Raw genomic sequence first — 25,662 nt, 5'->3', positions numbered from 1 at the left:
ATGGTATTATAAGTGGCATTTTAAAATTTAAATTCCAAATTGTTTATTACTAGTATGTAGAAATTCAATTCATTTTTATATAATGATCTTGTGCCTTATAATATTGCCAAACTCATTTATTTTGATAGCTTTTTATCTTTATTTGATTGGAATTTCTACAGAGACAATAAACTAATAAAGACAGTTTTTTCTTCTCAATCTGGATTCCTTCTATCCTTTTAAAAAATATTTTTTTTTAGTTTGACATTATGATGCATTACGCTGATTGATTTTTAAATGTTAAAACTCTCATTTTTGGAATGAATCCTGCTTGGTCATAATGTAATTTCCCTTTTAATTTGTTAAAATTGCATTTAGAAAATTTGCATCTATGTACAATATTGGATATTGGATAGAAGCAGTGCCAAAGGCATCCTTGTCTTGTTCTTGTCTTAGTGGGAAAGCATTCAGATTTTCATCATGAGCATGAAGTTAGTTGGAGATTTTTCATAGATGCTTTTTATCAGATTGAAGAAACTCTTTCACATTCTTAGTTTTGCTGAGAATTTTTAGCAGGAATAGATACTGGATTTTGTTAAATGCATTTGCTTCTTTCATGCTCCTTTGTATAGGAGCATGTATAGAACATATATAGAGTGTATCAGAGCATATATCGTATTTAAGGATATTGGATTGGTATCCTATCTTCTGAGCCAAACACCCTCTATTCTGTAGCAAATAATATTTGCATAAGCATGAACTATAAGTCATAAACTAATTTATTTTAATTGTCAAATCAATCAACAGATAAAATGCACAAAACTAATTATACATACAGGGGAAAAATGCAAATGTCATAAACCCTAACATAAATATAGAAACAAGAGAAATTGGTGGGTTGATTGGGAGACTGGGGTGGAAGTCAGCAGGCTGGAAAAGGTGAAGAGTAGTTTGGGTGTGCTGTTTTCTCATACTGCCTTGTAGGGAATCAAGGGTTACTATCTGTTATAGCTTGAGTATAGTGTGTCCCTGCCAAATCTCACACTGTGGCTTGGTCCCCAGTGCAACAGTGTTGGAAGGTGTAGCCTAATGGGAGGAGTTTGGGTCATGGGAGACAGAGTCCTCATGAATGGATTGATGCCTTTCTGAGTGAGTTCTCATTCTCACAGGACTGGGTTAATTCTCATGCGACTGAAGTAGTTACCCAGAGAGTGGATTGTTAGAAAGGGAGGCTGCATCTCCCCCATTTTACTTCTTTCTCAGGAATTCCCTTGCCTTTTCTTTTTTCTGCCAGGATTTGAAGCAGCATGGGGCCCTCACTGAATGCATCTACCCCATCTTGGACTTCTCAGCTTCCAGAACTAAGAGCCAAATAAATCTCTTCTTTTTATACCCAGACTCAGGTATGGTATTATAGCAACAGAAAGTTGACTACGACACTCTCTGTATTGATAGAGCAGGAATTCAAAGTTTAAGCACAGCATTTAAATTTATAATTATAACCAAAAGGAAAGTAGAGAAAAAATATAATTTACCAAACACATAAAGGGGGAAGGAACTGGAAAGGTAGTGTAAATGAGCTATATTTCTCATCATTCATAGCATGGAGTTAGTAGACACTATATAGATAAATCCAAGAAACAGTGGTGTAAGCATAGGAATTAAAATTTTAGTGCTAACCATCAAAAGAATTAAAAACAAAGAGTCTGAAGCAGGAATCTACCTTTTTTCTTTTTCCATTTAAGGCTATTTTGTACTTTAAAAATTTTTAAGCCAAACACATATATTACTTTTAAAATAAATATTCCTTTTTTAATTTTATCATTTTAGTTTTGTTTAATTTTAGGTTTGAGACACATGAGGAAAGTATAATGTGTCTATTTTTAAAGTATTATGGTCTGAACATTTATGTTTTCCAGATAAAGCTAAACCACTTCACAGCCTGTCTCCGCATGGTGCTATTTTCCAAAGAAATACTAACCCACATCCAAAAATAACAAAAAGGCAATTTAAATCTTCTCTGCAGTGTCATGAAAACATCAAAAGGGGATTCCATTCATAATACATAACAAAACCTCTTCAAACCTTCTTTCTCTGACCCTCTTTCAATATCTCACACCATATGGTAGCTGGGCCCAAATATCTTTCCCCCCTTTCTCCAAAATTTTACAAAACATATCCCACACAGTCTCTACTCCTCTACTTTCCCCCGCCACCCCCCATCCCCCGCCCTGCCTATTTTCTTCACTCTCTTCACTTTTTGCCCCTTTAAATATAAATCAAACTGCTCCTGGTGCCCATTCCATCCCTTACTACAAAGATCCTTCTTCTTACTCTGGGAAATTTAGCATCAGTGTAATAGTATTTCTAAAGAGAAGCCAAATTTGAATTTTAAGAAAGTCTTTCCCAAATAGGTAAGACATTATCTGCTGGAATCTAGTTGCAAAACCAGAAATGTTCTACTCTAAGCATCTTAAAGATAGGCACTGGACTTTATTCGTCTTCTCATTCACTGAGCTAACAAAGCTCACACATATAGTGATGCTTCACACACCACATGCACATTGAAATTGTCATTTTGAACGCAGTTTTTATGAGAGAGGATGTGGAGAAAAGAGGAAGGAAATGAATGTTGACTTCGAGTTTCTACTATGGAACAGGCATTGTGCCTGTACTGTGATGATATATCACTGAACCTTCTTTTCTCTATCAATAATTCTTAAATAAAGCAAGAAAGGTACACGTGGAAGAGTACATAAAATTTGAAAAGGCTGCCATGTGATATTATTATTCTCTATTGTATGTGCAAACACACATAACATAAAACATTCTTATACACCTGACACGTATAAACTAAGATGCTTTTACCAAGAGGGAAGTGTTATGATGAAGGAGAATGATTAAGAATAATTGATAAAAACTGTGGGGGGAGGTATGTGTAGTACCTATGTGTATTTGTTTTTTTCCATATTTTATTAGTGTATTACAATTATACATAATGATAGGATTCATTGTTACATATTTGTTCATGCACACAATGTAACAACCTAACTTGTCCTATATCTCCCCCCAGTATTTCCGCCTTCCCTCTTCACCTCTCTCATTTCCCTCTTCCTTTTCCCTGCTCTATTGGTCTCCCTTCTGTTTTCAAGAGATTCCCCTCTCTTTCACATATGTATTTATAATGCATGCACATTTAAAAAAATGCCCACTAGATGGCAAACCCACATCTCAAATGTCAGTGAGATCCCTCTTCTGGAAGTCTGGGACACTTCAATAACACAAACCAAATTCCTGAAAGGCCAAGGTATACAGTTTAGGGAGTATGCAAATTAACTTTATGATGATGGTCTTACAAACAACTTATAGGAATAGAAGCTACACTTATAGCTCCATTTCTAGACTCTGGCATGATGTATTTTTCATGTAAAATAGCAGTTTATGCAGATAAGTTAAATTCCCTTACTATATTATTTTGATTTCATGTCTTGGATTCAAAACTAATCATAGGACTAAAGTGAGTGAATAGGCCAGGATCTGACTCCAAGTCACCCCCGAAGCTGGGCATCCAACCAGGATGTTTTCTATTTCTCAGCAAGGTGAGAGGGAAGGAGCCAAGGAAGAATGTCGTGTTCTTCCCTGAAGCTTCCCACCTTCCTTCCTGCCACCAACATCACTGACAGATTTAGCTGATACTGAGATGCTGAAAATTCTCTGTGGATCCCCACTACAAGACCCATCATGCACTTAACTCTCTAGCACACATGTATCTGGCTCCTCTCTCAGCACCAGCTAAATACGACACCACTCTCTCCCACACCCAGCCACACTAACTTGCGTTCCTTTCCCTGAGCAAGTCCGGGTCTCACATTCCTCTGAGTCTCTAGAGGAAAACCTTCTCCCCTAGATCTGTAGGAGAAGATCCACTGAAGTCTCCATGAGGATCACTTCCTCTGAGAGGCCCTCCCTGACTCTTCCAGCAACAGGATACTCTAACTCGAACACATGCATCATGCTCCTTATCTCACAATGTGCTTGGCTTTCTTGCCACTAGAGCAAGTGCTCCATGAGGACATGGACGGTGTCTTTCCAACTTTGTTTCCCCAAGGCACCAAACCTCTGTGTGCCTGACACACAGAGGATGCTCTGTAAATTTATTGGCCAAGCCAATGAAAAAAAATCCCGCGTAAATAGACTTCATAGACTCAAAAGTCTCAGTGTTCAGGCCTTGGGATATTTAAGGAAGATAAGGGAGATAACTAACCAAATTTCTGGTTTGACTGCACCTTAAGTAATTACATCACAACAATTCTATTTTCTCGTAGGAGGAGATGGAGGAATAGGGGCCAGAGCCAGAGAGGCCTATTCAGGGAGACTTCAGGGCTTACAGTGGCTTCACAGAACTTTCTTTCTCTGGTGTCCCCCCAAAAAGGTTTTGATGTCCTTCAAAAGGTAAAGTACAGTAGTCCTTACTTATCCAGTTACCTATGGTCAATTACAGTATTAAAATATTAAGTGGGAAATCCCAGAAATAAACAATTTGTAAGTTTAAGTAATTTTGTGTATTGTTATATAGTTGGCCTATTTTATACTGTTAATCTGTTATTATTCTTAATTTATATATTAAACTTCATCATATAGGTATGTGTGCATAAGAAAAATCATGGTTTATATAAGGTTTGACATTTTCCACAATTTCAGGCAACAACTGGGGGGCTTGATATATATCTCCTGTGGATAAGGGTGGGGGGCTACTGTCTGTGGGAAGAAATCCTTGACCTCCCACATCTCACCATTCTCTACAATCAGGTGAGTCCCTGGCTGTTTATGTAGCAATTCTCCTTGACCTCCATTGGAACTCCATGCTAAAATGAGCAATGTTTTGTACAAAATTGCTTAACATCCATACCAGCTGGAGATATAAGTATTTCCTTGGGGAAGGAGATACCAAGAGACTTCTGAGAAAACTTAGGCTGTTTCCAATTTTATCATTAAAAAAGTAAGTTCCAGTGCAGGACCAGGGGTGGTTCTTTTCCTTAATTATGTTGGTTGTACTAACTTGGTAGGGCTGCCATAACAAAACACCACAAACTGGATGGTTTAAACAATGACAATTTATTGTCTCACAGTTCTAGATTTTTGAAGTTCAAAGTCAAGGTGTCCACAGGGGGCGCTGTGAGAAAAATCTGTTCCATGCCTCTTCCCCAAGATTCTGAGGGCTGCTGGTAATCTTTGGTGGCTCTTACCATGTAGAAGAATCACTCCAATTGCCTCCTCTTTACATGATATTCTCCATGTATAAGTGTCTGTACATAATACTCCACATTATATGACATTAGAAGCCTATTCATATTATATTTGAGGCCTTTTCTATTCTGGTTTGACAGCATCTTAACTAATTACATCACAACCATTCTAGTTCCCAAATAAGGCTACTTTCTGAGGAATTAGGGTGTTGTGGTTTGGATATGAGGCATTCCCTAAAACCTCCTGTGTTGATGTAGGAGGCAAAATGATTAGATTATCATTAATGATTATCAAGCCATCTAATCAGTGGATTGATACATTTGATGGATTAATAATTTGAATGGATTACTGGGTGGTAACTGTAGGCACGTGGTAACTGGAGGAAGTGGATTACTGGAGGTATGCCTTCAGGATTATACATTTTGTCCCTGGTTCCTTGTATTTCCTCTCTGCTTCCCATTTGTCATGAGCTGAGTAACTTTCCTCAACCATGCCTTTCATCCATACTGTTCTGCCTCACCTCAGGCCCAGAGCAATGGAGTCAGCAGACTATGGATTGAACCTCTGAAACTGTGAGCCTAAAGTAAACTTTTCCTCCTCTAAATTGTTCTTGCTGATAGTTTGGTCACAGTAAAGCAAAGCTTACTAACACAGAAATTGGTACCAGGAGTGAGGTCATTGCTGTGACTAACCTGATTACAGGATTCAGAAACTTTTGGGACTAGTTTGCAGGAGGAATTTGGAAAAGTTTGAAGACGCAGGCTGGAGAAAACTTAGAATGTTTTAAATAGAGCTTAATGAGCAATTCTGGTGGGAGTTCAGATAACCAGAGTGCTGAGAGGAATGTAGACAGTAAAGGCTGTGCTCATGAGGTTTCAGAAGGGAACAGACACTCTATTGGATATTGGTCTACAAGCCATTCATGTTACATTCTGGCAAAGAACTTGTTTACGTTTTCTGAGGCTGAATTTAAAGGTGATGTACTAATTAATTTGGCAAAGGAGATTTCAAGGCAGCACAGTGTTCAAGAATTGGCATGGCAGCCTTTAGCAGCTTCTCGCTAGTTTTACTGTGATAACCAGGAACAAAGAGTGGAAAGGAAAGATTTGGGGAAACTTGCAGTTTCACCAAAGAATAAGCACATGTGAAATTGGGACCAAGGAAAGCATGTTTGCTGAAGAGATTAATTCCACTACAGAAGTTAAACACTTTGTACAAGACAATGGCAGGGTATCTCAGGAATTGGCAAGACCACACCTGTGGCAGGCTCAATGGTGTAAAAGTGAAAACTCATTTCTGAGACTATGTGGGTACCCTGATCACACAGGGGTGTCTGGGAAGTTATTTCCCCAAGGATTCAATTCACTGTGCTCAGCCACTCCAGCACTCAGAGGTTGCTACATCTGTGTTCCAATGGAGTCTGGCTACTGCTTGAGCAGGTGGCAGACCTTGGCATCATACCATGGTGTCAGTTCTGTAGGAATGAAGGATGCTGAAGTTGGGCTGTGTTGGAGGCCTCCACTGAAAATTCACAGGCCTGAGAATACAGGAAAAGTGTGGCAGGGTCAGAATCCTTGCATGCAGCCCCTAAGAGGGTGCTGCATAAGGCTGTAAAGGTGAAGCCAAAGCTGGAATGGAGGACTACCCCCCCCCCAGATTAAGAGATGTCAATAACATGGAGCATCTGCTGAGGAAAGCTGTTGATTCAGAAGCTTCATGGTTCAGAAGCCTACATGAGAGAGAAGTCATGTGGACTGCAACTGGCTAAGCCACGGGGCAGGGCTGCACAAGCCCTTTGGAGCTCACATCTCATCACCATGTGCCCCAGAGACTGGGCATGGAGTTATGGGACCTAATGTTTGCCTGGCTGGGTATCAGTCTTGCTTTTGTTTCATCCCTTCTTTCTTTGCTCCTATTTCTCTCTTTTGGAATTGGAATGCTTATTCTGTGCCATCATATATTAGCATGTATTAGCATTTCTTTCTTTTTGACTAACACATAGAGGTTAGGTCTACAGCATATGAATTTTTGGGCAATACAACCTAACCCATAACATTGGCCATTTTTTCCAAAGAAAAAATGGGGGGGGGGGGGTGGCTATTCTTTGGCATATGTTTTGAAGATGGAGCAGAATGTTTGCATTAGAACTGTCTGGGTTATGTGGGAAATCATTTTAAGAGTAAATACAGGTGTTTAGGTCAACTTTTAGGCTGCTGTGGCTAAAGGACCCAACCAGAGCAATTATAGAGGAGAAAAAGTTTATTAGGGGCTCATGGTTTCAGAGGTTTCAGTCCATTGACAGTTGGCTCCATTCTCTGTGGCTCAAGGTGAGGCTGAAAATCATGGCGGAAGAGTGTGGCGGAGGGAAGTAACTCACATGATGATCAAAAAACTGAGAGAAAGATCTCTACTTCCCAGATAATATATATATATATATATATATACCCCAAAGCCATGCCCCAATGCCCCACCTCCTCCAGCCACACCCCAGCTGTCTTCAGTTACCACTCAACTAATCCCATCAGCTAATTAATTCACTGATTGGGTTAAGGCTCTTACAACCCAATCATTTCCCCTCTGAACCTTCTTGCATTGTCTCACACATGAGCTTTTGATGGACGCCTCACATCCAAACTATAACACAAGCTTGCTCCTGTTTTCTAGAATGTTTTAAACCATCCCAAGGTAGATAACAATTGAAGAAGTTCTGCTGAATACATAGAATTAGAACTAAAACCTGTGGCTACTATAACTTATCAAGTTCCATGAAATCAGAGAGAACCTCCCATGAAATCAAATTAATGTGCAACATATGGATATAAATATGGACATAGACAAACAACATAGATATAGAGACATACATATATATGTATATACACTACACAAACACACACACACACACACCTTACTTTGAAAAGGCATACACATAAATCAGCTTTTTTGTGCATTTAATGAGCTTCTTTTAGAATCAATATGAAGAATTAAATATTTATGTATTGAGTATTGCAGAAAGTAGTATGTTCCCTAAAATATATATGGGATTTTTCAAGTGTGATTTTTGATTACAAACTAGGATCCCTTCCCCACTATTCCCAAACCCCTCAACCTTGTAAATATACATCCCAGAAGTATAATGAAAAACAAAACTACATTATCCCACTAACAAATGTTCATAATTTTAGGGATAAATTCAAATATTAATGGTAACTTTTATCTATAACCTGTTATAACTCTTATCCCCATATTAATTTCTGTATACTATGTGTCCAAGGTAGGAATGAAAGCAGATCCTGGGATTGCAGAGATGTAAGAAGAGTGTGAGCCATGATTAAAACTAGTTCCCAAAGAAATACAGAAAGAAATGTACCTTTCATGTCAGGAAACTGATTAAGAAGAGGCAGTCTTACCCTCTCTCCAGATTCCAAGCACTTAAATGTTAAAACAAATCATCTCAAGCCATGTTGGAACTGGGAAAGTTATAAATAAATAAAAGAAAATTAAATAAACTTAAAGTCCTGTAAATGTGTTTTATGTGGGACAAGGAACCAGGATGGGGAAAAGAGACACCAGAAAGTTGGATAAAGACAGGAAGAAACAGAAGGTTTGCTCTGTGAGAAAGTAATAAAAATCACTCTTGTTTACGTATCCAGCACTTACCTAGGTGTAGGCCAAGTACTGGGCATTTTCATTAGCTTATTTAATCCTCACAGCAATGTTATGAGGTAGATATTATCACCCCTCCCCAGATGGTGGTGAAACTGAAGTTCAGAGAGGTTAAGTAATTTGCCTGACCAAGGTCATGGAGCAAATAATAGGCTGATCCCGACTGGAACCCAGGGCAGTCTGAGCCCACAGCCCACGTGCCTAGAGCCAGGAGGAGCAGGTGGGGATGCACAAGTTTACAACAAGTACCTCTATAGCACCTGAGTGTCACCGAAAGGACTGAATAGGAAAACCAGGTATGCAGGGGAAGACCAGAATGTAAGGGGAGGAGCATGCTGAGGCAGATTAAGGGGCATCAAGCCTAACAACAACTGTGTATTGGGAAAACAATTTTGCTCAAGAGGGCTATTTATAGGGATGTTTTTCCTCAGCACTCCCTCCCCCCATCTCCTCCCTTTTGTGTTAAAAGGCGCCTGGCAGATTGGTAAAGGGTTACAGGCAGTGTACAGGAAACTATGGAACACAATGAACGGGGCGGGGACAGATCCCCACCCACCTAAGAACATCGGTTGCTACAGCTTTCAGAGACCCTGGAGGGAGACAGATGGAGCTCGGAACCCAGTTCTGCTCCTTCCATGCCTGTCTTCCCCAAGCCAGAAAAAGGGCAATGGGCCCAAATCGGAGCAGAACAGAATAAAAAGGGAAACAGAGGTGGAGTGAGGCCTAAGATTATTGAAATAAGTCATTTTCTACCCTGGGGGTTCCCGTGTTCTATAAGGAATGAAGGATTTTTTTACCCAAAGGCTCTATCCAGTTTGGGAACTTAAAGATACATGGGGGTGGGGGGTGTTTGTCTCAAACCCAGCTGCTGACAAGGACCTCAGAACCTATTGCTGGGTCCTCAGAACAGACCCTGCCAAATTGCTTGAGGCTGCTGCCCAGGAGATCAGCCCCTACATCTTTCCTTCTGGGCCACAAAAATAGAGGCCTCAAGCCAAATTCAGACTTAGAGCTAAAGGCTAGACCCTGTGGAGATTCAAATGTGGGTATAATAGTAATCTAACCCAGGACACGTTTCTCCCTCTGGCCTTGTGACTCGGAAAAAGGAAGGATCCTGCTGCTGTTTGGCAGTGTCCAGAGCCCATGGTGGAGTGGGACAAGGGGGTCTTGTGCAGCCTGGTGTGTTCATCATTTCTGAAACACTAAAGTCTCATTTAATGCCACAACTGTGCATATGGATCAAATGTCTTTATGGTATTTGTTTGTTTTTAAACACCGTGTTCTATAGAACACGGTGTTTAAAAAAAACCTCTTATTTTTGAACAATACAGTATTCGACACACACAAAAACTAGAGTATAGTTAAAATATTGGTGGGGAAATTTTTATTTCTCAATTTCAAATACTATGTGCAGATGTCTCGTTTCATCTCTAGTCCTACCCTCTCAATTTCTACTTGGCCCTGTATTTTATACCATGAAAGGACATTTCCTTCTGAAGGTCTGATATGGTCCTTGATGTGTAGAGAACTATGTTTTATCTTTCTCCAAAAGATAGTTTTTACCCTTACCAGCTCCCAAACTTATAAAGCTGGAGGTGACTTGGACTTACAATCTCTCTGACATCTAGACTTTCAAATGAAAGTCTGAGCTTTTAAATTAGGAGGTGGCAGATCAATCAGTTGATGTTTGTTATAGAAAGGAAGACTTCATTTGTAACCAAGTCTTTCCTTTCTAACTATGCTCTTACCCTCCACCCCTGTTACCCCCAAATGACTGACTGGTAACTAATTTATGTTCTCAGGGAGTGAAGCAGTGCCTCCAGTTTTTTTTTCCCCCTGACTAGCGCAGTTTTGTAGCTTCCAGGAACTGAAATGAACTGAAATACACAATGTGAGGGAGAGAGCAGGGAGGAAAAGATGAATAGATATTGCAATAATGACTTGGTCTGTTCTTCAACATTCAGGCTGGGAGTGGCCATTTAAAGTCCCCTCTCCTCCATTCTTATCACAGCACTGCTCTGCCCTTGGAAGCTCTTTTAGAAGCAATGCTGGCTTTCATAGTCACCGAGATGGTGGAGAGATGGGAGGTCAGTCAGTTGGTCAGGGTGGGAGACTGATTACAGTTCCCATCCTTCTCTTCCATCAAGTTGGCCTCTCCTCCACTTGGACTTACAATCTCTCTGACATCTGATTAGGGATTGGTAATGTGGAGCTCCACATTCCCCATACTGTCTAAGGAAGAGTGTTCAACCTCATTTGGACATTTAGAAGCAAAAATTTGCAGTATAACCTGACTTAGAAACCCACATATAGGGAAATGCAACAACAGAGTCTGGGATACAAAACTTTCTGGAAGCCTTTTTGTTTTAGTTACCCTCATCCTCTACTGGCTTCAGAACCTCAGGGTATTGATACCTGGGCTGAGGTCAGGCTCAAGGCCTGTCTGAAAGATACACCACTGGCACACCACATCAAAGTAGATACCACACAAGCACCTTTAAAACAGGGGTAGCTGTGGAGGTAGGAATGGAGAGGAAGTGGGGGAAGAAATGTATTCAGCAAGAAAATGAGGTAACACTCCAGCATCCTAGAACTTGATATTCAGAACACACTCATGGCAGCACATGGCCAAGGAATCATATATGAACATTTAAACAAATTACTAGGAGATGGGGGAGAATGCTAAAATTGTTGATAGTCAAGTCTATTTTTATGGGCAAACAGGGTAAAAGAAAAGTTAAGATCATGAGTAACATTAAACGTCCCAATATCTGCTTTGTATCTTCTATATCTGTTTATTTATAGCAAAGGTGATTGCTAGCTAGCATTCTGGGTGATGAAGGGAGCAGATGGTGCACTTCAATAGGCATCTGTCCTCAACAGGTAAAAATAAGAGGGATTGTAAGCAACCACAGAATTCTTCGGTGGTTTCTCCCTGTGAGAAAGTGCTTTCCTAGCAAGTCGGCACCATGACAATCGGCTGAGGGCATAATTTACAGTATCACCAAATAGCTTATTTTTCCTTAAGTTAACATTCTTACACTATCTCCATATAACCTTGAGCCCTAGGAAATCTGCAGCCTGGTGGAAAACCCCTTTGGAACCCAAATCTGAATTTTTTCCACAGTCCCATAGAAGAATCTCCTTAGAGTAAGAAAGGAAAAAGAGAAATGAGAAAAGCAAAAAATAAGAGGGAGAAGGAAAGAGAAAGAAAAGTAGAAAAAAGGTTTCTAGGAGAAAGGTGAAATTCAAATTTGGCATCTGTCACAGGTCATGCTCAACATTGAGAGGGGACGGGGAACAAATGGGAAGGAGCACACTTTCCAGATCCCTAAGTGAGGTTGTCACTGTGTGATTTTATTATCTGAATTGATAGGCTGTGAATTCATCACATCATAATGATCAAGGGTTAACAAACAGAGATTTAAACAAAACCCACCAGTGCACATTTCTAATAAAATTTGTTCAATCAGAATCGGCACAATGAACACCTTGCCAGGGACTCAACGTTATCTCCACCCTGAACCCTTAACAACTTGAACCAACTTATTGTGAAGCAGGGACCAAAAGATCTCTGGGGGTGTTCCAAGTTTAAAAAGCCTATGATGATGGAGTCCTTTGGGGAAATTCTAAATAAAGCATGGAAGAATCTGACGGCTGATAAGGTTGCTAACTAGCCTTATTAGTTCACACAGGGAGCCCCATTTCCCCACAAACTACATCTGCTCGATTCAATGGTGGTTAAGGGAACCTTATAAATAGCTAAAGTTACACTGTGAAGTATTTTGATAATTACTTATAAGTCATTATTCCCATATTTAGCTAATTGACTTTGCTATGAGAAAGGCCATATTTAATACAAACTTTATGGAATTAAAAGTTGGTTCACATTTCATAGCATCTGTTGATTTGTTAGTATTATTCTCTCAGTGTAAACCTCCTAATTTTGGTAACTGTACTTCTTATGTAAGATTAATATTTGAGGAAGCTGGGTGAAGGGTAGATGAGAATTCTTTGACGATTTTTTGGAAAAAAAAAGAATTATAAACTAAAATTATTTCAAAATGAAAAGGTAAAAGAATATTTTTAAAGATTTAAAATGAAATTCACAGGCCTTAACAATTTATCCATACTTTGTGCCCTGGGGGTCTAGACCCAGGAAAAAAGTGCCATTCTGCCTCTCTCTTGCTGACAAAGTGATGAAATCCATTGTGGGTCAGCTGAAGTAATACATGCTAAAGTAAACTCCTAAACAAATGTTAATAGTGATAATTATAGTCTCATTACAAAATGATTCGCTATAAATAAAAGGAGGAACAAGCCATTATATCAAATGCCCTACTGGATATTCTCCAAGCAGCTCACAAAATGCTTAAACATTGCTGCCTTGGCAATAGGAAAGAGGATGGAAGGATTTCAGTGAGCAGTCATATAATAGCAGTGCTCCAGGAGGATGTGTCAGGCCTTCAATATAGAGGACAGATGAAGTGCTCAGCAAAACCCACTAGGAATTATTCTAGTAACTGAGGAGTGAATGATCATCACTGAGTGGGCCTGGAAAAGAAGAACCTCAATTGAGAGGCATCTTGAAGGACTCATGGCCTAGGCAGGACTAACTTGGTGGTGGGGCAGAAGGAAAGCAATGAGTCAGTGATTACGTGGAGATGTCTCACCATGATTACTGGGATGATGCTGGTATCACTGAGACAGAAAAATGGAAGGAAGAAGAGACCATACAGAGGGGCACAAACTCAAGTGACTGCAGAGGCCAGGCAGGTGTAAACAGGGGAAGACAGGCAGCAGAGGCTGCAAAACTGGAAGGCTCATCTCTCTAAAGAGGGTAGCCCTAAGGGACCTGTAACAACCTGGCATCACCAATCCTTGCCATATAGAAATGCACTTGTGGTGTAACCATATCTTCCATTTTTGGAAGAGAAAGCAAAAATCCAGATCACTTATGCAAAAATCTCTTAACTCTTTAGTGCTGACAATTTTTTTTTTAATTAAAACATGGACTGCACCAAGACAAACACATCTGTAAGCCAGATTTGGTAGGTAACTATCAGGTTGTGAGCTGACATAGAGAAAAGGTCAGGGGTTAAAGTTCACAAACTGTCATGGTGATATATAAGTGACTGTAAAGGGATTCAGTAACTAAAATACTATACATAAAGCTTTTGCCAGCAATCTGAGCTGTGAGATTGTCTCTACCCTTCAAGCCTATATATGGATTTGTATTTATACAGGAAGTTTAATCTAATCCTCAAATAGTTAAATCACAAGAATTTGAGTGCTTAGTGTGTGCTGAGTACACAGAAGTCAAGGAATTTCAAGTCCAACTGGAGAAGGAAAAACATGTCCTCCTAAAACAACTTGGGACAAATTATGAAACAATCTGGGAGAATGCTCTCTCTACAATTTGCTAAAATGTCAGAGGCCCCTTAAATCCCAGATTCTTTCCCCCAAAAGCACTTCCATTTAGCACACTTTGCAATAAATTTGCTCCTGCACGTGTGGGGTGTGTATGTGTGTGAATCTGTAACCAGAAATCGGATTTCTGGGGCAGTGGTAGCAAAGCTGAAGCTACTCTAGCCCAAGGGTATCCTTACTTCAGCGTGGATTGGGGAGTCAGCTAGGCTTGGGGTACCGGGAGGGATGGAACTGGCCAGCGCAGACCAGCTGGCTGTCAGGTAGGTCTCTCTGCTGGAGTCCTGGTCTTTGTTTCTGTCATTGCTCTTTAGGTGTTTGAGGCGGAGAAAGGCAGGCACCGAAATAGAAAGTGTCAGAGATACGATGACGGTGAGGAGTACACTAAAGCAGAACTTTCTGAGAGCCCCATCGCGCACCCTCCTTGCAGAAGGCCAGGGCACCTCCTCCTGTCCTCTTCAAAGAGCTGTGTTGGAGGGGCAGGAAGCGGCGGCCGGGCTGCGGGTCCTCGTAGGAGAGCGGTGATTTCCTCTGGGCCGCCCAGAGCTATCTCTAAAGTCGCAGAACGGCCCGCAGGAGAGCGCATTCTCTCCCCCAACCGGTACTCCTCAACCCACCCACCTACTTCCTCCAGCTCCATACACACACGAGCACGGAGCTGCCAAAAATTTCCACCCTCCGCCCCCCTCCCTAGCTAACTTCCTTCCAGCGTTTCCTGAGCTGGATGATCCTAGGATTTGTAAGACAGGAAAAAAAGGAAGGCGTGAGGGCGGGCGAGGGAGACAGGATGCTTGTTTTTCGCTTTACCGAAGCCGTCTGAAGGCAAGACAGCGGGCCCAGGGCAGAGACACACAGCAGCTCCGGGGCGGTCTCCTCGCCCCTCGCCAAAGCCGCCTTCACCGCGCTCGCGATCTCTCCTGGGCACTTAGGAAGGCGAAGAGGAGAGCTCGCCTTCCCTCTGAAGCCAAGGAAAAGCAGCCGAAGACATCGCAGGCGCCTGTGAAAGTCCCTGCGACTCCAAGTGAGGAAGTGACACTCCCAAGCGAGCCGGCCCGCAGCTGCCAGCTCTGCACGGCCTCCGGCACCGCGGCCCTGGAGGCGCGCGGGGTGGATTTCAGGCTCTGCTGGCTCGGCCGCGCTCCCCGCCGCGCCCCGGCCCGCGCGCGCCGGCACCCGGGCTCGCAACCCCTCGGGGTCCATGCCCAGAGCCCGCGGCCCACGTCCTTAGGTTCGCCCATGCGGACCCCCAGCGCCGCGCTGCAGCCAGTGATCTAACCCCGGAGACCATCGTCGGCGCGGTGCCTAGCAGAGAGAGGGAGAGACGGAGGGGCAGCCTCTTTGGGACTAACTCATGAAGAACAAGGGTGCCAAGCAGAAGCTGAAACGAAAGGGGGCCGCCAGTGCATTTGGCTGTGACCTGACGGAGTATCTGGAAAGCTCAGGACAAGATGGTAAAGTGCCTTCGCCTTTCCCCCCCCCCCCCACCCCTTCTTTTTGTTTGAGAGGGGGATGGATTCTCTTGAGGTGTGTTTGATTCAGTTTACAAGTTAATGTGTTCCAGGCTTGTGCGTTCGCTGAACTTTTTTTTTCCTTTTAAAATAAGAACATACATGATTCTTAAGGTGCACAGCGCTGCCACCTCGACGTGCAGAAGCAGTGTCAGTTTGTCTCATACAAGCCGTTCATGGGCGGCGCTGCTTCAAAGTTTAGCTGGCCACCTCTGGGGGTGGGGGTGGGGGTGGGAGCCGAAGAGGTCCTGATCCAAAACTTTGGATGCGGGAAAGGAGGGATGAGGCGTAGACATGTGCCAGTGAACAGTGGGCTTTCCTGGGTGCACAATCGTGACTCCCTTAACTGTCCTCCTGGGCTCTCCGATTTCATCCTCTCACGTCCTTTTTGATTAATGTGCTAGAAGGCCCTGTGATGAGGGTGGGGGTTGGGATCCTGGCTGGGGGAGTGGTTGCACAAACATTTTCTGAATTTCTGAGCTGATGCCAAATATATAGAACCTCCCCGCATCCTTTGCCCAGCTACCCAGACCCTTTACCTCCTCTGGCTTTCAAATTAGCATTTGGTGTGTCAGGCAAGAAGTGTGTTGTTGAAAAGGTCAAAGGGCCTCAATTTTAAAACAGGGTAAGCCAGAGAAAAGGAGAGTGTTTCATTTTTCAAGGTTAGCTTGATAAAAAGTGTGTGGGGTAGGGGAGAGCGTCCCTGCCACTAGAGACAATTTAAACATTTGTTGGGGGATGGAGAAAGAAAACAATCTAGATGTAATACAATTACAGCATTTGAAGTTAGACCTTTTTTTTTTTTTTAATCATAGGAAAGTTGGGGAAATTAAGCATTAAATGACTCCTTTTGTAAGGTTGTAAGGTTGACTGGCCCTGCACTTACCCATGACAAAAAGGCCTTGTCTTTGGAAGCTTCAGTGAGAGAGATTATAGCCCACTATAGAGGCGATGTGTTTATACATAGATAGATATAACAAAGGAAAAAATTAAGGGCTGTGTAGCTGTGCAGAATAAATGCCTCCAGGAAAATAATCTCAGAAACTATTCAATTTGTCCATATCAAATATGCATCTCAAAAACAGAGCCGAGCTTTTGTTTCACTTCCCCTTTTTTTGAAGACTCAGCACCCCTAGTAATTTGCAGTGGTGTGATATTCCTGTGGTATTCCAGAGTTCAGAGTCTGCTGTGTCATTAGGACAAATGGCTTAGTATTTTAGAGCACAGGGAACCATAGGTTTCAAAACTGCCTCTTTTGAAATTGAGGCATATCTGAGTCAATTCATTTAATTCTCACCAACAATTTGGAAAGGTCAATTTGAAATAGCAATCACTTGGGTTGAGCTTTTTTTGAGTGTGAGGGAATGCCAAGCATGCATCTTAACCACTACGGTCAGAAGCTTAGAATGAAGTGTTTCCCTCCACCTGTTTTTGCAGTGGCCTCAGGTTAATTTCCAGCTATGCTAGGAGCACCTTCCATCATATGGGTGTTATTCTGACCCTTCCTCCAAAGCTGTAAGAGTTCATAAGGTGCCTTGCCAGAATGGCCACTTCTTACAAAGTCATTGATCATCAGATGACCCTGAACCCCAGTGTTCTGTGCAGATACCTCGGAGATACTCTTACGTGGCTTTCTTTTTTTTTTTTTTTCTTTCACCTGCTTTATATTTTGGGAAACATTTCTGCTTCTGCATGTTTCGTTTAGGAAAAAAAAAAAAAGGAAAGGAAAGCAAGCAAGCAAGCTACTGCTTAATGGTGGTGGTGGGCGGGGGAGTCAAAGTCAGTACCCAGTGCTTCCCACCATGGTGGGGAGGAAAGGAAGCCTGGAGAGGTAAGGTCACACAGTTAATCATGAAGGATGCAAAGGGTCCTGACCTGTTAGGCGCCTTTCCCCTCCCTGCCTTCTATGTCTAAGCCAACATTCTCTTCTAATGATTTTTTTCCCCCTAAATTGAAACCAGACAGCTCTGCCACAGGATCAGCAAACTTTCAAGACTGAACATACCTGAACACAGTTCATCTTTGAAATGAAAGGCAACTGACCCACTTAATGATCCACATTATTGTGCTAGATGGAAATTAAGCATGCATAAAAGCAGTTTATATAAATGAGAGTAATTAGTATTTCCTCTACCCCACAGTTAACACTAGTTGGATAGTTTTATTTTTGGCTATTGTGTAGCATCAAGAAAGTCAGTTCTAGTTATTTTCTCTAAAATAATGTAGCCTCCTCATGGAGTTCCCCAAAACTCTGCTCCCCAGGAGGAAAAGCTGAGCTAAGCACTGCCCCTCTCCCCACCAGAGAAGAAGAGCATCTCAGAATGTTCCGAAACTTAGGAAGCTGCAGAGGACCTTTAAGATTGACATCACTGTCATTGAACTTTGGAGGTCAAGGGCAGAGCAAGAGACCTGGTTAGAGGCAGAGAAAAATGGATTCAAGTTTGGGATCACAAAGGCAGACGGGAAGAACAGAGAGATGAGGAAATAGCCCCTGTGCTTGCATAGGAAGGAAAGCGTCACACTGGAGTGGAGGATGAAGCTGGTGACAATTAGCTGTGCACAGGTCATCTCGATGTGAGGAAGCTGCACCCCTGAGTGGGAACTCCAGGAAGACATAGGCTGAGCACAAAGATGAATGTCAGTCACTCCTGTAACTTCTCAAGGCCCTGCCCTGCTACTTGCAATTGGACAGATCTGACAGAACAGGGTATATGGGTGACAAATAGGTGTTCAGCTTAGAATGGATGCTACTCAGGGCCAGTTGTCACCCTTAATCTTTGTGAAACTGATGAAGAACAGAAACTCCTTCCATTAGAGGTGCACGCACACACACATCCATATCATGTATACAATTTTTGCAGGCATCCACAGAGATGCCAGTTTTCGTCCCTACTCTGATCATCTCCAGCAGCTTATAGGCCTTGTGTGAAGGGACAATAGCCCCCTTCTTTTTTTTTTTTTTTTTTAACAGTTCCAAGGATCAAACCCAGCACCTTGCACGTGCTAGCTAAGTGCTCTACCACTGAACCACATCCCCAGCCCAGTCCAGTTTCCCCTTTTGACTACTTTTCTCCAGCCTAGTAAAAACCCTCTAGCATGGCATGCAGTGGTTCCTGATGGACTGGGCCAGAGCCTCTTTCACTTCCCCTCCAGCACAGTGGCTGCTGCCCCTGGCCCCCAGCTCTCCCCTGGGAACCAGCTAACAACTTTCTCTTCCTGTCTGGGATAGAGGGAGATCACTCTTTGCTGCTGTTGCTGAAAAGAGGACAGCTTTCTTTTTCTTCTTTTTGACCACTGACTATGAAGACCTTTGCTTGCAGCTGTATAATAAAAACCCATCATGCTGTCACCTGTGGTCCAGAAGTTGTGGGAGAGGCCACGGTGTGTCCATAATCATTCCCTACCTCTCCCTGATGAGCCCAAGGTTCTGGGTCTTCCAACAGAGCTTAGAAATGAAGGGCCAAGAGCCAGGGGACAAGTAAGGGAAGATTAGAGGGAAAAGTATCTTCTTCCCCTTGCTGGCTCCACTTTAAAGGCTGAGGACTTTCTCACTCTTCTGCACCATCTTTGTTCATCTTACTCAGGTAGAAAGTGATATCGTTCTGGCTTAGTGGCTCTCCATTCTGGCCTAGTGGATCTCTGTGATTACAGTCACCTGGAGGACTTTAAAAAAAAATGTTGATTCCCAGGTTTCCTCTCAGACCAATTAAATCAGAATCTCTCCCACATAATTTTGATATGTAGCCAGGGTAGAGTACTGCTGCCTGCGGTATGTGGGTTTACAGACCATTTTCTCTGGGAGAAGTAGCCTTGGCCATTTAAATGCTCCCTCTGAATTTAATGAGAATTGTGAACCTTTTTATTTCTAAGGATTTTCTTTCTCATTCTTACCAGGTTGAAGAAAAAATGTATATAAATATATATATTTATATAGGGTACACATGTATTTGATTTGAGGGATGATAGAAGGTCCATAACAAGTAAATAAATAACCAGTACAATTGTAATCTTAAATTTGATGAAAGTAAGCTCTAGTATTTTAAAGAACAAGGCTAAAAGCCAGTGGGAACTTTTTAAGATGTAGCCGTACTCCATTTCTGATGGTAAACGAATCCCTCACTTTGTTTATTCCTTTATTTTGCAAATATTTATGAAGACACTGTGCTAGATTCATCAGGAAAGAAAGAAAGATGGGCTGCAGATTTAAGAAATTTAGTTTCAGGGATGTGAACAAATCTTCAGAAACTAATGTCCCAGTTAACTTTGAAGTTAACTGACTGAAGGGGAACCTGGAGGAGAAAATGGGAAAGCTTTGATCTCTGATTAAATAAATGAGATACTCAAACATAAACAGAAGCTAAGTCTCAGCACAGGAGGTAAATATTTTTTCTGTTCAAGATAAGATTTAAAGCTAAATAGAGAGCAAGGGCAAGGGTATTCTCTTTGGCTTAGTTGCTTCCTTCCCAGCTTCTTGGCTGGCACATCATTATCACACCTTCTCTGGCTAATTCCACATCCTTTGGGTCTCAGCTTCAGAAGATTCTGGAAACCTTCCCTGATCCACCCTTGCTGGAGGCTCCTATTACGACTGCTAGAACCTTACAACCTGGAATAGAATTCCAACTTTCCTTGTTCCCGGCTGAGTCACCCTGGGGCAAGTGACTTACCCCTCTGGCCTCAGTTTCCTCTCTTGTGCAATGGCAATAACAGCATGGATGTGAAAATAAATGAGTCAGTGTAGGAAAAGCACTTATCAGAGGGCATCTTCATGATAAGCTATTATCATAACACCTGGACTTGCTCCAGCACATTCACCATAACTGAAGCTCACTGACAGAAGGAAAGGAATTGGTTAGATCCCCTAAGAGGGAAGGGAAGGAGGATTACTTGCCCCACTGAATGCAGAGGCCAGTTCCTGCAGGGATTTCCCAGAGTAACTAACTGCAAGGTGGACCATCAGTATACGGTAATGGAGAAGCAGAACGTCAACCCGAAACAAAAGCGCCCTCAGAAACCTGAGAGTTGCAGCCAGCGGGGACTAAAGGAGAAGTCAAGTCCTGGGTGGGAAGCTGAGAAGACAGAGCAGCAACTTAGGAGGCTTGAGCTTCCCTTTGGACTCCCAGAGTGGCATAGGAATTTCCAGGAGAGAAGGGTAAGGCTTTCAGCCTGGAGCAAACTGGATCACCCACCCTGAGGGCGGGCTGCAGCTGGCTGTGTAAGTCTGGATATGACAAACAGCCCACACAGAGAATAGAAACGGCTACTTCCACCTACCCACATGCCTCCCTCCTGCCCACTCTTTAGACCTCTGCCAAGAGCCCTTGACCACAGGGACAGCCTCGCCCTTCCTCCTCCCCGACCCACCCACCCTGGCAGCCACCCAGCCGCCTTCCACCTTCCAGAGGCCCCAGCATAGGTGTTGCTAAAGAAGCTCAATCCCCTGTCACACAGCCCTGCCTTAAATCCAAGAGAGCCATGCACTGGGCAGCGGAGAGTCGGGGGTAGGGAGCACTGCTTTTAAACTGGGGCAGAGAAAGGGAAATGTGATGAAAACAGAAGTTCCTTCCCCATAGATGATGCTGGAAGTGGCAGACAAACTCTCCAGTGTCATCAGAGCTGTAGTTGTTGATGCATTCTTCTTATGATGCCCCCCTTAATTCATCTGTAGGCTAGCCTGGGAACATTTTCTGTTGGGAAAGGAAAACATTCTGAATTCCAGAATTTGATTGATCCAGACAGTTCTGAAGCACTTGCTGGGGACGCTTCTCAGGAATCCCCTCACTACAGAAAGATTTCCTGGGATTTTCCGGCTGTGTGTGTGGCTTTGCAGCAGTGGGTGGGGCTGAAAGTTCCAAAATTCAGTGTGGGCATGAGAACCGTTAACCAACACACACTTTGCCTCTAGATATGGTAGCTAAATATTTCTGGAACAAAATAGTGATACGACCATCTGGTTGGGACTTCTGATTGCTCACTCCTTCCAGAAGAGACTACTCAGTCTGAGCTGCCTACCCAGCCTGGCCTCTGAATCTCAGGACTCCAGTTCTTCCCAGAACACTTTCCTTCAGACCAAACTTGATGCCCAAGAACACGGAGCTGCCCCCGCCCCCAACACCACCATATATTGCTTGTCATGTATTTAAGCCAAACGCAGCAGTTCCTCAATTATCCCCATCCTTCAAATTAATTGTCTTTTTGCTTAAAGGTACATATCCCACCCAGTTCTCTTTCTCTCTCTCTCTCTGGTTTTATTGATTTTATTTTTAAAAATACATGACAGCAGAATGCATTACAATTCTTATTACACATATAGAGGACAATTTTTCATATCTTTGTATATAAAGTGTGTTCACGCCAATTCACGCCTTTGTACACGTACTTTGTGGAATGTGATGGACATCATTATCCAACGTACATGTATGAAGACTCGAATTGGGTGTCAACATACTTTATATATACAAAGATATGAAAAATTGTGGTATGTATGTGTAATAAGAATTGTAATCCCACCCAGCTCTCTAAACTGTTTCTCCCCATGCCCTAGTGCAAGTGCTATGCTTGGATTGAACTGGTCTGGGTGTTTCTCCCCCAAAGGGCTAACCTCAGGTACCGGTGGAGCTAGGGTCACAGCCTGCTGGCACTACACCCCCTGTCCCTCTAATCTTCCCTCCAGGCTGCAATTTTAGCTAAGGCTTAAAATTGAAAAAAAACAACCTAGGAGGAAAAAGGCTGCCTGTAATTAGAGGAAAATAAATACTGGTGCTAGATTTTTTTTTCCCCCTCTGAGCAAGTTTTGATAGAGAAAGATGAGACCATCAGACTTCTGAATGGTTGAAGGGAAAGAGAGAAAGGGGTGGTCTCCTGGAGGACAGAAGGGAACCAAAAGTGAAGGCTGAGACCTACATCAGACCTTGGGGGTATTTTCATTGGTAGTAAGAGTGACTATCTGTGTTGTGTTCCATGTGCCAGTCCTTTTCATACTTAGTAATATTTCTGACATCTTTAATCATTAGTGATTTTAATCCTCTTTTTAAAGAGGAGAAAACTGAAGTCCAAGAAATTAAATAATTTACCAAGATGATGGAGATACGAGAGGCAGGATTTCAACCTAGATATGTCAGATTCCCAAGGCTACCGTTGTAGGCAGAAATTATATCTCCAAGAATAGCATATTTCTTAATTTGGAACTTACTGTTTTGGCTCCCCCCCCCCACCCAAAAAAAAAAAAAACCTATAAGACGTTTTTCTCTCTTTGCTTTGTTTTTCCCTAGCTTAGGCCAAGGACATAGTCATAATGACAATTGACATTTGCATAGCACTTTGTCCTCTGTAAGGTGCTTTGTGCACATATACACCTATGGGTGCCACAAGCCTTCCAATCTGTCTGGATCTCCTCTTCCTCCCAGGTCCCTCTCTGTCCACTGCAGCACAGTCCTCCTTCCTTCTGGGAACACCCATGGCCTGAGGGTTAGCAACACCCAGTTTGATCTCCATTCTAATTGCTGTTCTCTTGCTGATAGACAATGTGAGTACGTGAGTAGATGGCAAGCTCCATGGAAAGCAGATGGCACTAGGCAGCTCCCACCTATTTGGTTGCTCATTGTACCTTCAGGGTGAGCCCGTGGCAGACACTTAGCAGTTGATTGATTGACCCTCTTTCCTCCTTCAGGAAACCAGTGTCAGAGCCCTTCTAGGAAACTCAGGACAGGGACCTTGCCAATGTGCCATGTTATCAGGAATACAAGATTTAGTGGTCCCATGGGTTGACAGCTACTCCTGAATAGAAATCAACCCAGGACCTGCCCGGAACTCCCCAGAATCATTGCTTTCTCCTAGTGCCTCAACAGTCACTCCTTGGTATGAACCACATTCTTGGCTGGTCCCCAGAACCAACTGAGTCTTTGGGATCAAGTCTCAGGCACTCTTTGTTCTAGTTCAAGCTTGACTGATGCATGCCAGACCCTGGTACCACGCCCATGATCTGATGCTGGCCCAGAACGACTTTGGCGGTCCCCTTCCCCACCACCTCCCAAAGGGAGAGGGTTGAATGTCTCCCTTCCCCTAAAAAGTAGAGCACAGTTCTGTTACAGATGCTAAAAAATATTTTAACATGTAAGCTAGGATTCTGGCAAACCATAATAAAATTCATAGCTTTGGTGAAAGGCCATTGAAATACAGTGTGTGATTGTGTATCTTTCTTTCCCTGGCTTAATCAGAAACTATCTGGTATGAGACCTTCAATTCAAGGCAGCAGGCATGTAATGGACTCTAATGCATTAGACCCTGTTTGGTTAGAGATGTCCTGAAGTTGCTCTTGGCCTAGAAGTTTCATGAGATGAGAAAATAACTTAAAAAGTACCCAGAAGAATGAAACAAGGGTTCTGGCGGAGGTATAAGGAGGGAATGCTGATGTGAGGTTGTTGAGTGAAAGAGAACCATCAGAACAGGTTGATGGTAGTAGGGGAAATCAGTAAAATGATAAAACCAGCATCATCTGCCTTGAGGAGTGACAGGTGTGAGGAGAGAGGTGGTTGGTTTCCAGAAGCCACATGGTTCTGCCTGACACTTGGAATTGGCCACTCCTTCTTGCATCCTGGGGAGGACCCTTAAATGGGAAGATTGCTGAGGGTGATTGACTGTGGCCAGACTGGGAGTGCAGAAGACCATGGCTGGAATGAAAAAAGTCTGTTTTCAGTGAAGGGAGTAAAACTACCCTCAGGAGAGAGGGCAGAGCAGCTGATAATAACAAGAATGGCCACTGGTTTGGCTGGTTGTGTCAGTGTCTGTGTCCTGCCCCAGCACAGAAGAATAAGAAATTCACTTAAAAGGCAAAACTTTTTAAATAAGCTAACTGATCACCCTCATTTTGTTTCTTAATTATATCAAGCTGTATGGAATAAATGTCCAAACCCAACCTCTTCTCTTTGCATATGTGGAAAGTTCTGTTCTTTTCCTCTATTTTATAAATGAGGACCAACTCAGAAAGGTTAAGTAACTTACCAAATGTCTCCCAGCCAGGAAGTGGGAGAAGCAGGACTCAAATGTCTATTCCCTTTCCATGGCTGCTCTGGACCAAAGTAGCCATGGCTATGCATCCCGTAAAACAAGGTCTGATATGCAGAGCTCCATTTTGTTGTGAGTTGCCAGGGTGATAAGTTCAGTAGGATTTAGTAAACTTTAATATAAAACCTCTGGCAATAGCATTCTCAACCCTGGTTTTTGAAAGGAAAACATTTAGGTTCCAAATGGCAGCATTCGAAACAGAGAGCATGCACTATTACCATAAGTAGCCCCTTCCACCACTTCTTTCCCATCTGTTTCCTGCATGCTGAGTATTATTGGGAAACAATGATGTCAACTCTTCCATATAAATCTACACCTCCCTGCCGGCCCCTCCCCTACAATGCATATTTTTGTTCCTCTTTCTAGCTTTTGTCTTGCTGTTCTGTTAGGGATGCACGCTTTTGGCGTCAATAGTTGGCTTTCTTTTTAATAAGTTTTAGCTATTTAAGCTTCACTGTAGACTTCAAAGTGCACATGCTTCTTTGGGTCCATATTTGGGAAATCCTTTGTCATTTGGCTAATAGCTAGAGCATGGGCCTGGGGTTGATGGAGAGCAACCATTTTGCTTTATGGAAAAGCAAAGTGAAACACAAGTCTCTGAATCACACTCAGAGCTGTGGACGTAATCCCTACTGGGGAGCCCTGAATGCTATAGGTGGCCTGGGAATAGAGCCTGTGCCTGGAGGTCAGGAAAATACACCCATGGTGTAATCTGCAAGAGGCCTGTATTTCCCCATCTGAACTTTGACTTTCAAATGGGGCCTGGTTTCCACAA

The 25,662-nt window shown here is 42.7% G+C and overlaps 1 protein-coding gene across 2 annotated transcripts in view; it reads left to right on the top strand.

Annotated features, from left to right (window-relative positions):
* The first annotated feature begins 15,019 nt into the window (after window positions 1–15,019).
* Arhgap31 (Rho GTPase activating protein 31) overlaps window positions 15,020–25,662 on the top strand; it is a 105,910-nt gene continuing 95,267 nt past the window's right edge. Inside the window, exon 1 of one of the 2 annotated variants that reach the window (XM_071615310.1) lies at window positions 15,020–15,767. In XM_071615310.1, coding sequence (XP_071471411.1) covers window positions 15,668–15,767 — 100 coding nt within the window. In that variant the 5' untranslated portion in view covers window positions 15,020–15,667. The remainder of the gene's footprint in view (window positions 15,768–25,662) is intronic. The other variant, XM_027936128.2, reaches the window with a different exon arrangement.

This window comes from Marmota flaviventris, chromosome 8 (genome assembly GCF_047511675.1).
Source record: "Marmota flaviventris isolate mMarFla1 chromosome 8, mMarFla1.hap1, whole genome shotgun sequence".
NCBI lineage: Eukaryota > Metazoa > Chordata > Mammalia > Rodentia > Sciuridae > Marmota > Marmota flaviventris.
Note: the sequence above shows the minus strand (reverse complement) of the source record. Positions and strands in the feature narration are given on the sequence as shown.